Here is a 13540-nt window from a genome sequence, read left to right on the forward strand (position 1 = left end):
CATAATCTCCTACCAAATACTAGGAGTCTGTCTAGTTGGTGGGACGTCCCACGTGGTTTCAACTCCTTGTATAAAAACTTTCAGTCGATGGAGGGCTCCTAAATCGACCTAGCAAGAGAAAGGTTCGTCCGATCATCAGACCTCTTTATGCTCAAGTATATCAGGGCAATTTCCTATCGGGAATTCAAATCCAATTAAGATGCATTTTAATAAGGATACACAGGAACAAAAACTCAAGGAATAAGTCCAAAGCAAATGACAAACTGGATGCTACAATATGCGATAAGTTATTATTTGACCGACCCTTCAGCTTTTTCCATCTATGGAATATCCTGACTTGAGTTTATCAACCAATGGGTGATTTTCTATTCGTTTAGTTTGTCCTCTTCTAATCGTTTCTAAATGATGGTTATTGCGGATTGCAGTTCAATTAAACCATGGCACGATACGTCAGGCATTGAACTGAAACTCAATTGACGGATAATGGTAGCCTACTGTTTTTTAAATTGTGTTACCTTGAAAGGGTGAAGCAAAGTCATTGAGACAAGCAGAACGGACTTGACTCCCAATGTGCCCCTGAAGTGAAGTCAACTGAGTGACAGACATCGGGAATGAACACAGACACGAAATAAGGGGAATATTTCAAGTTACGGTGAAAGGAATATTTAATTCCATCACAATGCGTCTGAATTGAGTGAAATATTTATTATTGCATGGACTCCTTGCAAATGTATACGGACTGACGGGATTCTACAACTTTATCTTTCTTTTCATTCGAAATCGTATTTTCTTAAAAACGCCAAGTGAATAGCCTACATTTGAGAGCAATATTTTGCATACCTGTTTATAGTAGAAAACGAATTATAGGCATATTGCACTTGAAATATCACGACTTTTTTTCTTCATAAAGAAAATGATTAACTGTATAATCAAAGTGGCATTATTTGTGGCTTGCGTGCTGACTGTCCGCTGCAAAGAAGCGGCGCCGGGATCCTTGAACCCTTTGCCGGGAACGGAGACGCAAACCGTAGCTCAGGAAACTTGCACTTCGTGTGGCATCGGTCAGCCCGAGGAATCGGGACGGGTGGACATTGACTTTCTGGAGGCGGTGAAAAGGCATATCTTGAGCAGGTTACAGATGCGGGTAAGACCCAACATCACCCATCCTATCCCGAAGGCGGCGATGGTGACTGCGCTTCGGAAACTCCACGCCGGTAAAGTCCGCGAGGATGGGAGAGTAGAAATCCCGAATCTGGATGGACACGCGACCAGCAATGCCAATGACGTGCTGGAGGAAAGCTCGGAGATAATCAGTTTCGCAGAGACAGGTGTGTAATTATTGTATATTATAGGCAAGCTACCGTTTACTCTATTGTATTAGGGGGAAAAACAACAAATAAAACCACTTTTACGCAAAGACCAAGCTTGGTCTGGTGCGTAAAGTTTGGACCACACAGTTGATCAAGGTGATGTCGCGCATCATCCCTGGCCCCGCTAAGAGCAGAAAGGGTCTGTGATTTGAAAACAATACATTCACAAATTCCTTACAGTAGGCACAGTAGTAGCCTACTTTCTAAATGTTGTGTATTTGTATTTAAGGGTAGGGAGCATGAAACCAGAAATCAACTGATGCGGGTTCCATGCATACAGGAAAATTAGGTCAAATAGCTTGAAATATAAAACGAAACAAAACCAAATGTTGCTTGTGTTTATCATTTATAGATATTTTAAATGATTACTTTCCCCAAGCTGTTCTGCTAACACTTTGGGTTATTTGGTAACCCAGCGCTGGTTAACTAGTGGACAGAACATGTTGGGTTATTTTGACCCAGCCAGTTGGGTTGGGTGAATAGCCCAACATGTTGGTTTGTTGGGATTACCCAAACATGGGTTAATTTAACCATCAGTTGGGTATTTATTACTCCCATGCTGGGTGTACCTAGCAGCTGGGCCTTTTTGAATGTAATCCTTAGGTTATTTTCAGGAGGCGTGTCTTATTAGGGGCATGGCTTTCGGCTAAATCTTATTGGCCACCCATGAGTTTAGTTTATTAGGATCCCCATTGGCTATGGTCATGGCTAAAAGGGATCCAGGTTTAGTCAAATGAACAGTTGACATTTTTTGGGAAACCATGTATTTGTTGTATTTGAGCCCATCCAGGGGCGAAAACCTGATATCAACTTTGGAGGGGACAATTACATGAAATTTTCTCAAGAGCAATTCCTGAGGGGGACACCAAAAGTAGTGCTGTAACACATAGCCTACATTGTAATATGGTAAATGTATATTGAGGAACCAAAGAAATAAGGTGTTTGCCGTACTCCTAACTACCGGTACCCAAAACTACACAACTAATCACAACAGCAATACCATTGCCTTTAACAAATCTTAGTTCAGTCACCAGTTTAAGTTGAGAGTGGGGGTATCCATGGCATTTTCCAATTATGTTCCTATTTTACAAGTCAAAAAAATTGAGAACCTTTCATAATGTTGCCAAACAAAGACTCAACAAACTTACCTGAGACTCCCTGTATCTGCCAGTCTGTCCCTGCATAGCTGTCCCCAACTCTGCTGTCTGTGTGCCATCTGTTGCCTGCTCTGCTTAATGACATCATTGTGAAACATTTCCATTAGAATTTCATTTCTTTCTTATGAACATTGTATCAACTAGTCTGAGATATTAGGCTACTAGGGTTCTTACTTTGCGTTTTGGTGTACTGAAAAATACTCTGATGTCCGTCTTTTATTTTTCTGCCATTTTTCTACCTGGCTGGCTGGCTGGCTACACACACACACAGTGTGTAGGTTATTTACAGTAGGAGATGGGCTTCTATCATCTTCTATCATTCTATTTGGGCTTCGATCTAAAAGGTAGCTAGCAAATGTGAAACGGATTAAAATGACAAGAGTTGACAGCTGTATGAGTTCACCATTTACACAACATATGCTGCAACCTTTTGTAATTTTAATAGTTTGTTTCATATTGGCTGGCTTCCAACAATAGCTGAATTTGAAAAGCTAGCGAGCACCAATTCAGTTTCAGTGGTGTTTGCTATAATCTTTGCTACCCGGGTTAAATAAAGGTGAAATAAAATAAATAAATAAAAGTTCCCTTGCGACAATTTAGCTTTTGCAACGAGACCATTAAATATATTTAAGACAACGGTAGAAGAGAGTGTAGTTCTGTTCAGTTTGGACTTCAGTTTATCGCTAACCTTATCACAGGGACTTTGAAGCACTAACTTACATCATCTGCATGCTGATCTTGGAATAAATTGACGATAGCAAAGATTCCATCTTTGACGACGCCACATAAATGGAATAGGTACTAGCTAGCTTAATAGTTAATATTTGCGCGCTAGCTCTGCATATTCCGCTAGTGTGTGTGCGCGATTGACTGGATTAACCTTACGTCAGTTACGTTCATTGAGTGCCTTTCAGACAGTAGACACGACCCCTCTGTTACCTTGCCAACTAAGGAACTGGCAGTGGATGAAACCATTGTGAGGCAAAGGGTGGGGGGGTCGCAATCTTTTGAAACTTAAAAACGCACTATTAAGTGTCTATAATCAGCACAATTGCTTTCATTGCGTATTATTAATATTATTTAAATTACATAGTTATGTTTCAGTGATATATTGGGGGGGACAAATCATATTTTTCCCAGGATGGGGGGGGGTCGTGTCCCCCCCGGGATTTCCGCCCCTGAGCCCATCCTCCCCAATTATGGCGCCACCAACCTCCCGTGGTCCACATAGAAACCTACAAATACATGACAAAGTACTGAACAGTAATATCAAGAACAACATAAAATATTACAATAAATTCAAAACAAAAATAGTTTTATATATAGGAAAGAAACCAAAATTCAACAAAACAATATTTACACACTATTCACATATACAGTTGAAGTCGGAAGTTTACATACACCTTAGCCAAAAACATTTAAACTCAGTTTTTCACAATTCCTGACATTTAATCCTAGTAAAAATGCCCTGTCTGAAGTCAGTTAGGATCACCACTTTATTTTAAGAATGTGAAATGTCAGAATAATAGTAGAGAGAAGGATTTATTTCAGCTTTTATTTCTTTCATCACATTCCCAGTGGGTCAGAAGTTCACATACACTCAATTAGTATTTGGTAGCATTGCCTTTAAATTGTTTAACTTGGGTCAAACATTTCATGTAGCCTTCCACAAGTTTCCCACAATAGGTTGGGTGAATTTTGGCCCATTCCTTCCTTCTTCACTTTGCTGTTGTTCTGGGATTGATTTGCACTTTTCGCACCAAATTACGTTCATCTCCAGGAGACAGAACGCGTCTCCTTCCTGAGCGGCATGACGGCTGCATGGTCCCATGGTGTTTATACTTGCATACTATTGTTTGTACAGATGAACGTGGTACCTTCAGGCATTTGGAAACCAGACTTGTGGAGGTCTACATTTTTTTTCTGAGGTCTTGACTGATTGCTTTTGATTTTCCCATGATGTCAAGCAAAGAGGCACTGAGTTTGAAGATAGGCCTTGAAATATATCCACAGGTACACCTCCAATTGACTCAAATGATGTCAATTAGCCTATCAGAAGCTTCTAAATCCATGACATCATTTTCTGGAATTTTCCAAGCTGTTTAAAGACACAGTCAACTTAGTGTATGTAAACTTCTAACCCACTGGAATTGTGATACAGTGAATTATAAGTGAAATAATCCGTCTGTATACAATTGTTGGAAAAATGACTTGTGTCATGCACAAAGTAGATGTCCTAACTAACTTGCCAAAACTATAGTTTGTTAACAAGACATTTGTGGAGTGGTTGAAAAACGAGTTTTAATGACTCCAACCTAAGTGTATGTAAACTTCCGACTTCAACTGTACATATCAATATTCTTATATGTAGTACAGTTAAATTAGATATTTAGAAATAGGAGAGGCGTTGTGACACAATATGTTTTTTAAATCTGTTTTTAAAGCTAGACTTTCTTTTGCCTGAGTAACCTCTGGTGGAAGAGCATTCCATGGTGACATGGCTCTATACATACCTGAGCTACACATCCAATCTGGTTTTGGTTTGGGTACAGTGAAGAGACCCATAGTTGCGTGTCTGGTGTGGTATGTCTGTTTGAAGTGTATGCAAATAGATTATACAAGTGGTTAGGCATTTTCAAAACACAAATGTTTTTTAAAAAGACTACGAGAGAAGTAATGAATTTCTCCTCAACCCCCAACCATGTTGTTGATGTTAGCTCTGTGTGTGCAGTTAAGGGCAAGGCGTTCTGCTTTGTTTTGAGCCAGCTGCAGCTTTTCTGGGTCTTTCTTTGCTGAAGCAGACCATATTACCAGACAGTAATCAAGATGGGACAAGATCAAAGCCTGAACAACTAGTACAGTTGATCTTTGTTTCGAAAATGAGGAACATATTTTTTTATAACAGACATACCTCACTCCATCTTCACAACAACTTTGTCAATATGACTTGACCATGATAACTGATCATCCAATGTTGCTGCTAAGAGTTCAGCTTCTTCAACTTGTTGAATGGTCACACCCTTTATGCACAACTCCAGTTGAGGTTTAGGTCTAAGACAATACTTTCAACCAAATAAAATGCTTTTGGTTTTAGATTTATTTAAGACCAGTCTGTTGTTTATTACCGATTCTAGCACTGACTGTAACTCATTGCTAAGAGTCTCAGTGAGCTCACTGGCTGTAGGTGCTGATACGTAGAGTGTGCAATCATCAGCATACATAGTGATTTTAGCTTCTTGTAAGACAAGTAGCAAATAATTTGTAAAAATAGAGAAGATTAACAGCCCAAGGCAACTGCCCTGAGGGATACCACACTGTACATATCTAATGTTAGAGAAGCTTCCATTGAAAAATACTCTCTGAGTCCTATTGAATAAGTAACTCTCCAACCACGTAATGGCAGGTTATGTAAAGCCATAACAAGTGAGTTTTTTCATAACAGATTATGATCAATAGTGTCAACGGCTACACTGAAATCTAATAATACATCTCCAACTATCATATTATTATCCATTTATTTTATTCAATCATCAGTCATCTGAGTCAGTCCAGCACAAGTTGAGTGCCCTTCCCTATATGTATTTTGAAAGTCAGTAGTTAACTTGTTCTTTAAAAAAATTGCATTGTATTTGTTCAAACACAATTCTCTCCATTAGTTTACTAAGAACAGGCAGCAAATGGTGCTTTACTATTTTTAGGGAGTGGAATTACTTTAGCTTCCTTCCATGCCTGTGGACGCACTCCTTTAGGCTTGGGTTAAAGACATGGCAAATAGGGGTGGCAATACAGTCTGCTACAATTCTCAGTAGTTTCCCCATCTAGGTTGTCGGTACCTGGTGCCTTATCATTATTGACAGATAACAACCGCTTTTCAACCTCTTCCACTCAAACTTGACCAAAATGTAACATTGCAATCCTTCTCTTTCAATATTAGATCTTCAATGCCCAAATGTGATGGTTCACTGTTCAATGTTGTCATTTCACTTTTCAGTTTGTCTACTTTACAGGTTGAAAAAACCATTGAAATCATTGCCTATATCAAAAGGTTTCGTTATAAATGACCCATCAACTTCAATGTTAAGTTTGGCCACAAAATGTCTCAATTTACAGTATGTCAACCAATCAGATGAGCAGCCTGACTTGTTTGCCACTGTTTTTGCATAATTTCTTTGAACCATAAAATTCTTCAATTCGTCATTGATCCAGGGGGCTCTAACAGTTCTCACACTTAGTTTCTTAACAGGTGCATGTTTGTCAACAATTGGCAAGAATCATTTTACAAATACTCCAAGTGCTGCATCTGGATTCTCCTCTTTATACACATCAGACCAACATACATTTTTTACTTCTTCAACAAAAAAAGTCCTCAGAAAACATTTTGTATGATCTCTTATAAATAACTTTAGGCTCTGCCTTTGGTAATTTGGCTTTCCCTGTTATTGCCACAATGTTATGGTCACTACAGCCAATGGGAACTGACATTGCTCTGGAGCAAAGCTCTGCAGCGTTAGTGAAGAGATGATCAGTGCAAGTGGTTGTCACAGATCCAACACTACTGGTATGCACTCCAGTTGGCTGAGTGATAACCTGGGTCATGCTACAGGCATTGGTCACAGTAAGAAGCTTCATCTGAGAGGACAACTGTTAGTGTCAGAGACCTTATCTAACATCAGACATGTCATTCCTGTTCGTCATGTTCATCATACTGCAAAGAATGCTTTTATTCATGACATATTATAACAAGGTATACCACCTTATTGTATCCCAACAATGGTATTTACAGAGGCTTTTAGGGAACTTAGGGAATGATGCTTATATTAGGGATTGACACTTATATACTGTACACTTCTATACGCATCATTAAAGCGACAAAGAAGTCCACATTTAACCATAGCATGTGGTAGCTATTCAACAGAACAGATGAATGACATTTACTCAGGTGGCTAAAAATAACTCTCTGAATGCCAGGCCCCTTACTAAACGGTGCCTCCAGTCTTCTGATCCTCTGGGTGATATCTCAATAACCCAGCGTCAATAACCCAGCGTCAGTAACCCAGCAGTTAGGTCAACCAAACAACCAAGCATTTGTTAGAGTGTGAGCATAGACAAAGTGTGTCCTCAGGCTTAGGTTCACACCCCAGAGACTCATAAATAATGTCACTATAACAGCCTCATAGCACTCATCTTCAAAACAACACATAAAATCCATGGTTGGCATAGAATAGATTAAGGGTAGGTATAATATCACATTCACATTCAAAGGAATGATATGGACAATCCCAAAAAGATTTGAAAAGCCCCATAATATTTTCACATTATTCACAAAAGCTCTGTAACTTTGTACTGTATATTTGTGTAGATTCAGTTGGGTTGCCTTCCTTGTGCCTCTTTGCCCTCCTTGCCAGTTGGCAGTATTACCCAGGGTGGTAGCTGATGCCAGCTGGTCGTGGCACTGAGAAGAGCTCACAGAACAATTTGCTTAGAGATGCTGAAGGGGGACTGTTCATGATCAATGATGCCACCTGCTTGGGTCCACGTGTATTCAAATCAAAACTCTTATTGCCTCTTATTCTTATAGCAGTTTAAGTCACCCCAGATTTTCTCTAACCGTCTGCGCATCTCTCCAACACAATTAGTGTCAGTGATTTGGTTAGCTGATCAAAACCAACCCTGTTTGGTGCTTCTCAAATACACTTAGAAATAATTGTGTTATCTAGAACCTAAAAGGGTTATTCAGCTGTCCTCATAGGAGAACCCTTTTTGCTTCCAGGTGGAACACTTTTGGTTCCAGGTAGAATCCTTTTGGGTTCCTTGTCAAACTCTTTTCACAGCGGGTTCTATATGGAACCCAAAAGGGTTCTTCTACCTGGAGCCAAAAAAAGGGTTCTCCTATGGGGACAGCCGAATAACCCTGACAAGCTGACCTGAAATCAGGGCTGCTTTAGATTGGCTGTACATCTACATAAGGTCAGCGCTTTGTGTCAGGACCATGCATGCTGAATGTAAAGTGAACTGGAATGGTGAACTCACTGCCACTGACTGTTCCGTATTAGAATGCATGGTGTGACCATCTCCCTTATATAGTCCTAGAGTGGCACTTGGTTCCTGCCTGCACAGTACTCATTGACTTCATCATGCTTGTATGTTAGACCTTGTATTTGCCGTTGTTGCGTACGGTTACTACAGCAGTTGCCTGACAAAGATGCCACAATGTCAGCTACAGTGATAGCATCTAAAGACGCTTTCTCTGCAACTCTGTTTCTGTTCCTGAGAAGGATAAAGAAAGAATGCTGTATACTGCATTGGCGCTTTCATAAGATCACCTGACAAACCACTTTCTGATTGGATGTGTCTTTTTGGGGAGTATTCTGTTCTTGAGTATCCTGTTCCATCTGAGAAAATGTCCCTCTTTACTCACAGAGTGAAAAATGGACCCCTTAGGTTTGTTTCACAAAGCCCCCCTCCCCTGTTGAAAGAAGAAATAACCGATACAGTAATATATCAAAGTCATCCATTGGTAAACAGAAGATAAATAGAACATCCATTTCAATCAGGAGACACTAGGTCTTAGCTTTTTGCTTATTGTTGGTCACGTCTTGACAGCTGTGCTGCCACCCATGGCCTGGTGCTAGTACAGTCAGAGTGTGGTCTATAGCTGTCTGTTGACTAAGTCTTTGAGTTTAGTAATAACAAGGAGATTACCTGTCTTGTGATGTGTGAGGCAGTGCAGATGGAGACTGGCTGGTGATGCCTGATGATGGGGCTCAGGCCCGCCCAGGTCGGGTCCCCTCACTTTGGGCGGCAAGCAAACAGGCAGGCAGGCAGATAGGCAGGCAGCACAGCTCAGTGTTCAGGCTGGAGAGGTGACCCTTGACATGTGTGCGTTTTCCCACTTTCCTCCCCCTGACAGCTGCATGTTGCTCAGTCAGTCACAGAGCATCCATGTAGAGTGCTGCTGATGGTCTCTCAGGTTAGAAGTTTTCACTCTCACTGGAGGACTGGGGTGAAACCATCTATTTCAATGACTGCCTTAGCTACTGAAGAGTGTGGATGAGTAGGAGTTGTTTTGGTCATGTCATGTGACAAGTGCAAGTTAGATTTGAATTTGATTTTGGACCCTGAACCCTACCCTAACCCGAACCTGAACCTACCCACACATGTAAACAATATGGCACAAGCCAAAAACGACTAAACATTGGCACACACTGTACAGCCAGTAAAAGGTTTATGTGGTGATAGTTGGGTTGTTGGGAAGGCCAGCTAGTTTCATGTAAATTACTTTTTTCCTTCATCATAAATCCACAGTGAAGCTGTGCTCCTCTTCACTCAATGTGCCTGGCTTTACCATGCGTTTGCTTCCTTTACATCACATTACTGTGCATTGTGTAAGCAGTTAGGCTCAGTAAGCTCTCGTTTTTCTGCAGTATTCACAGCAAAGCCTTTGAGCCTTTGTACTTGGCTCTGATAAGCCCTCTTCCCCATAACCAGCCTGACTCAGGGCCAGGGGCAACTTCAAGTGGGCCTGATCCCAGATCTGTACTGTTATTGTCACTGTCAAGGCTCCCTATAGGCAAGGGCCAGCTGGAACTGATTCCAGACCTGCTGATGCTGCACTGTCGTTGCAGTCCTCATGTAGGCCTATGTGACAAGACCAGGGCCTGTATTCATAAAGCGTCTCCGAGTAGGAGTGCTGATCTAGGAACAGGTCCCCCCTCTTATTCATGATGATCTAAAATACAAAACTGATCCTGGATCAGCACCCTGAGACGCTTTCTGAATACGGGCCCTGGACCAAGAAGAGGCTGACTGTCTCTGTTAGAGCTGTCTCCCAGTGTACACCCATCCACCAAATCCCTTTAGTACCAGTCCAAACTCTGTTTACATCCCAGGCCAGATAAAGATGACATTAAGACAGGCTATAACCAGGGAGGCCATAGTAACCGTCTATCTCAATTTAATCCCAAACTGTTGAACTGTTCCCAATGTGCCCAGTTCTTGTCCAGCTATTCATCCAACAATCCAAGCTTGGAACCACCCAGTGTGGTAGTATCTTCTTGACGCTTTGTCCAATAGCAGTAAGGTTTTTGAAAGATGTTTGTTTACACCATATGGCCAATGAATCTGTGTGTTTGTCTCCTCTTTTAGCATTGCCATACTAACCTTTATAGGTTTAAACGGACTTTTAACTGACTTTTCCTGTTCTGTTCCTGTCTTTCCCAGATGAGCTGGTATCATCCAAATCCAGCCTGTTCTTCCTGATCTCTAACGAGGGAAACCAGCACCTGTATGTGACCCAGGCCACCCTCTGGCTGTACTTAAGGCTGCTTCCTAACACCCTGGACAAGGGCCAGCGGAGGAAGGTCACAGTCAAGGTGTACTACCAGGAGCCTGGCCTGGGCAGCAAGTGGAACCTGGTGGAAAAGCGTGTCGAGCTGAAGAGGAGCGGCTGGCACACCTTCCCCCTGACCAACGCTATCCAGATGGTGTTCGAGAAGGGCGGCCGGCGGCAGAACCTAGACGTGCGCTGTGAAGGCTGCGAGGACCTGGCGGTCTTACCGATCCTCGTGAACCAGAACGACGAATCCCACAGGCCGTTTCTAGTCGTACAGGCCCGGCAAGCAGACAACAAGCACCGCATCAGGAAGAGGGGGCTGGAGTGTGACGGGAGCAGTAGTCTGTGCTGCAGACAGCAGTTCTACATAGACTTCCGCCTCATCGGCTGGAACGACTGGATCATCGCACCGTCGGGGTACTTTGGGAACTACTGCGAGGGCAACTGTCCAGCGTACATGGCGGGAGTGCCAGGGTCGGCGTCGTCCTTCCACACTGCAGTGGTCAATCAGTATCGGATGAGAGGCATGAGCCCCGGCTCCATGAACTCCTGTTGCATCCCCACCAAGCTCAGCACCATGTCAATGCTCTACTTCGACGATGAATACAACATCGTCAAGAGAGACGTACCCAATATGATCGTGGAGGAGTGTGGATGTGCTTGAGTTGAGACTGCACGTGCTTCAAGTGGACTTTTACGAACATTTGTAAACAAGAAAAAGATATTCCAAAATGAATTATAGAAATCAAAGTGATATTTATGGACATAAGGCATACGCACATGCACACACAACTTCATTCATTTACGCATATCCTACACACTCATTCTCACACATGCCTGAACAAACACTTGTATATATATTTATGTTTGTTAATAATGTTCTCTGGTCGAAGCCTTTTTTCTTTTGCCAACATGTGAACATATGATTCAATCCCAATTCATGTAGGTGTCATTATCAGAGGGATTGGAACTAACAGGTTCTTATCGCATTATATATTTTCCAAGATTGCCATTTCTATTCTGAAAATGGAGAGTTCTATTTCGATACTCTGACGAAGGTGGAAAAGAGGCTGAGATTATGAAGGAGGTGCAATTGCTGATAGACAACTCCCAACCACGCCTCTTTCAAGAAAGTATAACTGCAAAACGTATAGTGAAAGCACTGACAACCCACCTCTTGTACAACTTCAGCACTTCTAACAAGAAATACATTTTGTTGATGTGTCACAAGATTCCATTTTTATATAAAACCATTTTCCTTTTACGGGCCAGCATCCGGAAATCAAAATGGCTTCCATGTCAGAAGAGTGAGCAGAAAATAAAAATACATTCCAACACACCATGCGAATGTTGAAGCTGTCATCAAAACCTGGGAGTTTAGGCTGTGATATGAAACAGTGACAATAGGGAAAAAATTCTGACCTTCTGTTACTTCCTTCTGAATCCTTCCTTCTTTCGTTCATACTTTTAACGGGAAGAGTTTAAATTCTTCAACAGCTGTAGCACAACAAGTTTCCCTCTCATTTCAGTCAGCAAATCAAAAGCGAAGAGTTACCATATTGCTTGGTTAAAGTCCTGGTGCAGCATAGCACTTAATAATACACATTAAATAGCACTTGCAGATTGAAATGCCTTTAAAGAGTACAATGTGGTACACCAACCCTTGCTCACAATCCTTTTAAATGTAAGTGCCGCATGAGCTATGCAATGTATAGTATTGACCCACAGACACCAGACAAACTGAACTTTTAGTTACAGTTATTAACTATTACCAGTACTTGAAATGTAATCTTTCACTTCTTCTTCAAAGTGAATGACAGTTACAATATTTGCACTGAAAAGTTGCGTGATTAGTTAAAAAATAAAGAAACTGCTATTGGAAAAAAAGTTATTTTTCTAGAAAGCAAATTGAGTTCTGTTCAAATGTATTATACCTAATCATGGAACCAAAGAGGCCAAGATTTTTTTTGCTATTATAAGAGGCCGTGGTATTATTTTGTAAAATACTTTGTGACCAGTTAAGAGGCCTAAACACTGCATCAGGATACAATATTATGGATTCCATTTTCAGTTCGTCTTTTTTTCTATTTTGTATTGACAAATATTTTTTCATCGACTTAAATACTCTTCGGTTTTCTAGTTCAGTTCTTGTTCCAGAATCATTTAGAAAAAACACGTCATCTCTGTACAGCTGATGTAAGATATAAATATGATTAAAAAATATTTTGTTCTTTGGAATTGTTGAAAAATAAAATGTCTTATTCTGAATTTCTCACTCTCTTGAGTCTTTCTGGAGGCTACTTCAATATGTAAGATATGGCAGGAGTGGCCAACTCTAATCTAGTCGTTAAACGTGTGACCACTCAAACTCGAACACACACACACACACACACACACACACACACACACACACACACACACACACACACACACACACACACACACACACACACACACACACACACACACACACACACACACACACACACACACAATAATTAGTGTAGAGTGAATCTGGGCAGAGCTCCAGGGCTCAAGTGGTTGGCCCTAGGTCACACTCTCAGTGATTGGTAAACAGAAGCAATCAACAACATTAGCTGATAGCATCAGATCTGGTTACCTATAGGCTCTCGTTTGTTTTGCAGTAGTGTTTTTAAAGAACGCCACTCAGTGTTAACCTG

The 13540-nt window shown here is 41.3% G+C and overlaps 1 protein-coding gene across 1 annotated transcript; it reads left to right on the forward strand.

Annotated features, from left to right (window-relative positions):
• The first annotated feature begins 90 nt into the window (after positions 1–90).
• On the forward strand, positions 91–13127 carry LOC106575190 (inhibin beta B chain). Its single transcript, XM_014151516.2, has 2 exons — positions 91–1328; positions 10748–13127. Exons 1-2 carry the CDS (start codon positions 914–916, stop codon positions 11521–11523), a joined length of 1191 nt encoding a protein of 396 aa, XP_014006991.1. The 5' UTR covers positions 91–913; the 3' UTR covers positions 11524–13127.
• Positions 13128–13540: the final 413 nt, after the last annotated feature.

This window comes from Salmo salar, chromosome 17, assembly GCF_965601325.2.
Source record: "Salmo salar chromosome 17, fSalSal1, whole genome shotgun sequence".
NCBI classification, from domain to species: Eukaryota; Metazoa; Chordata; class Actinopteri; order Salmoniformes; family Salmonidae; genus Salmo; species Salmo salar.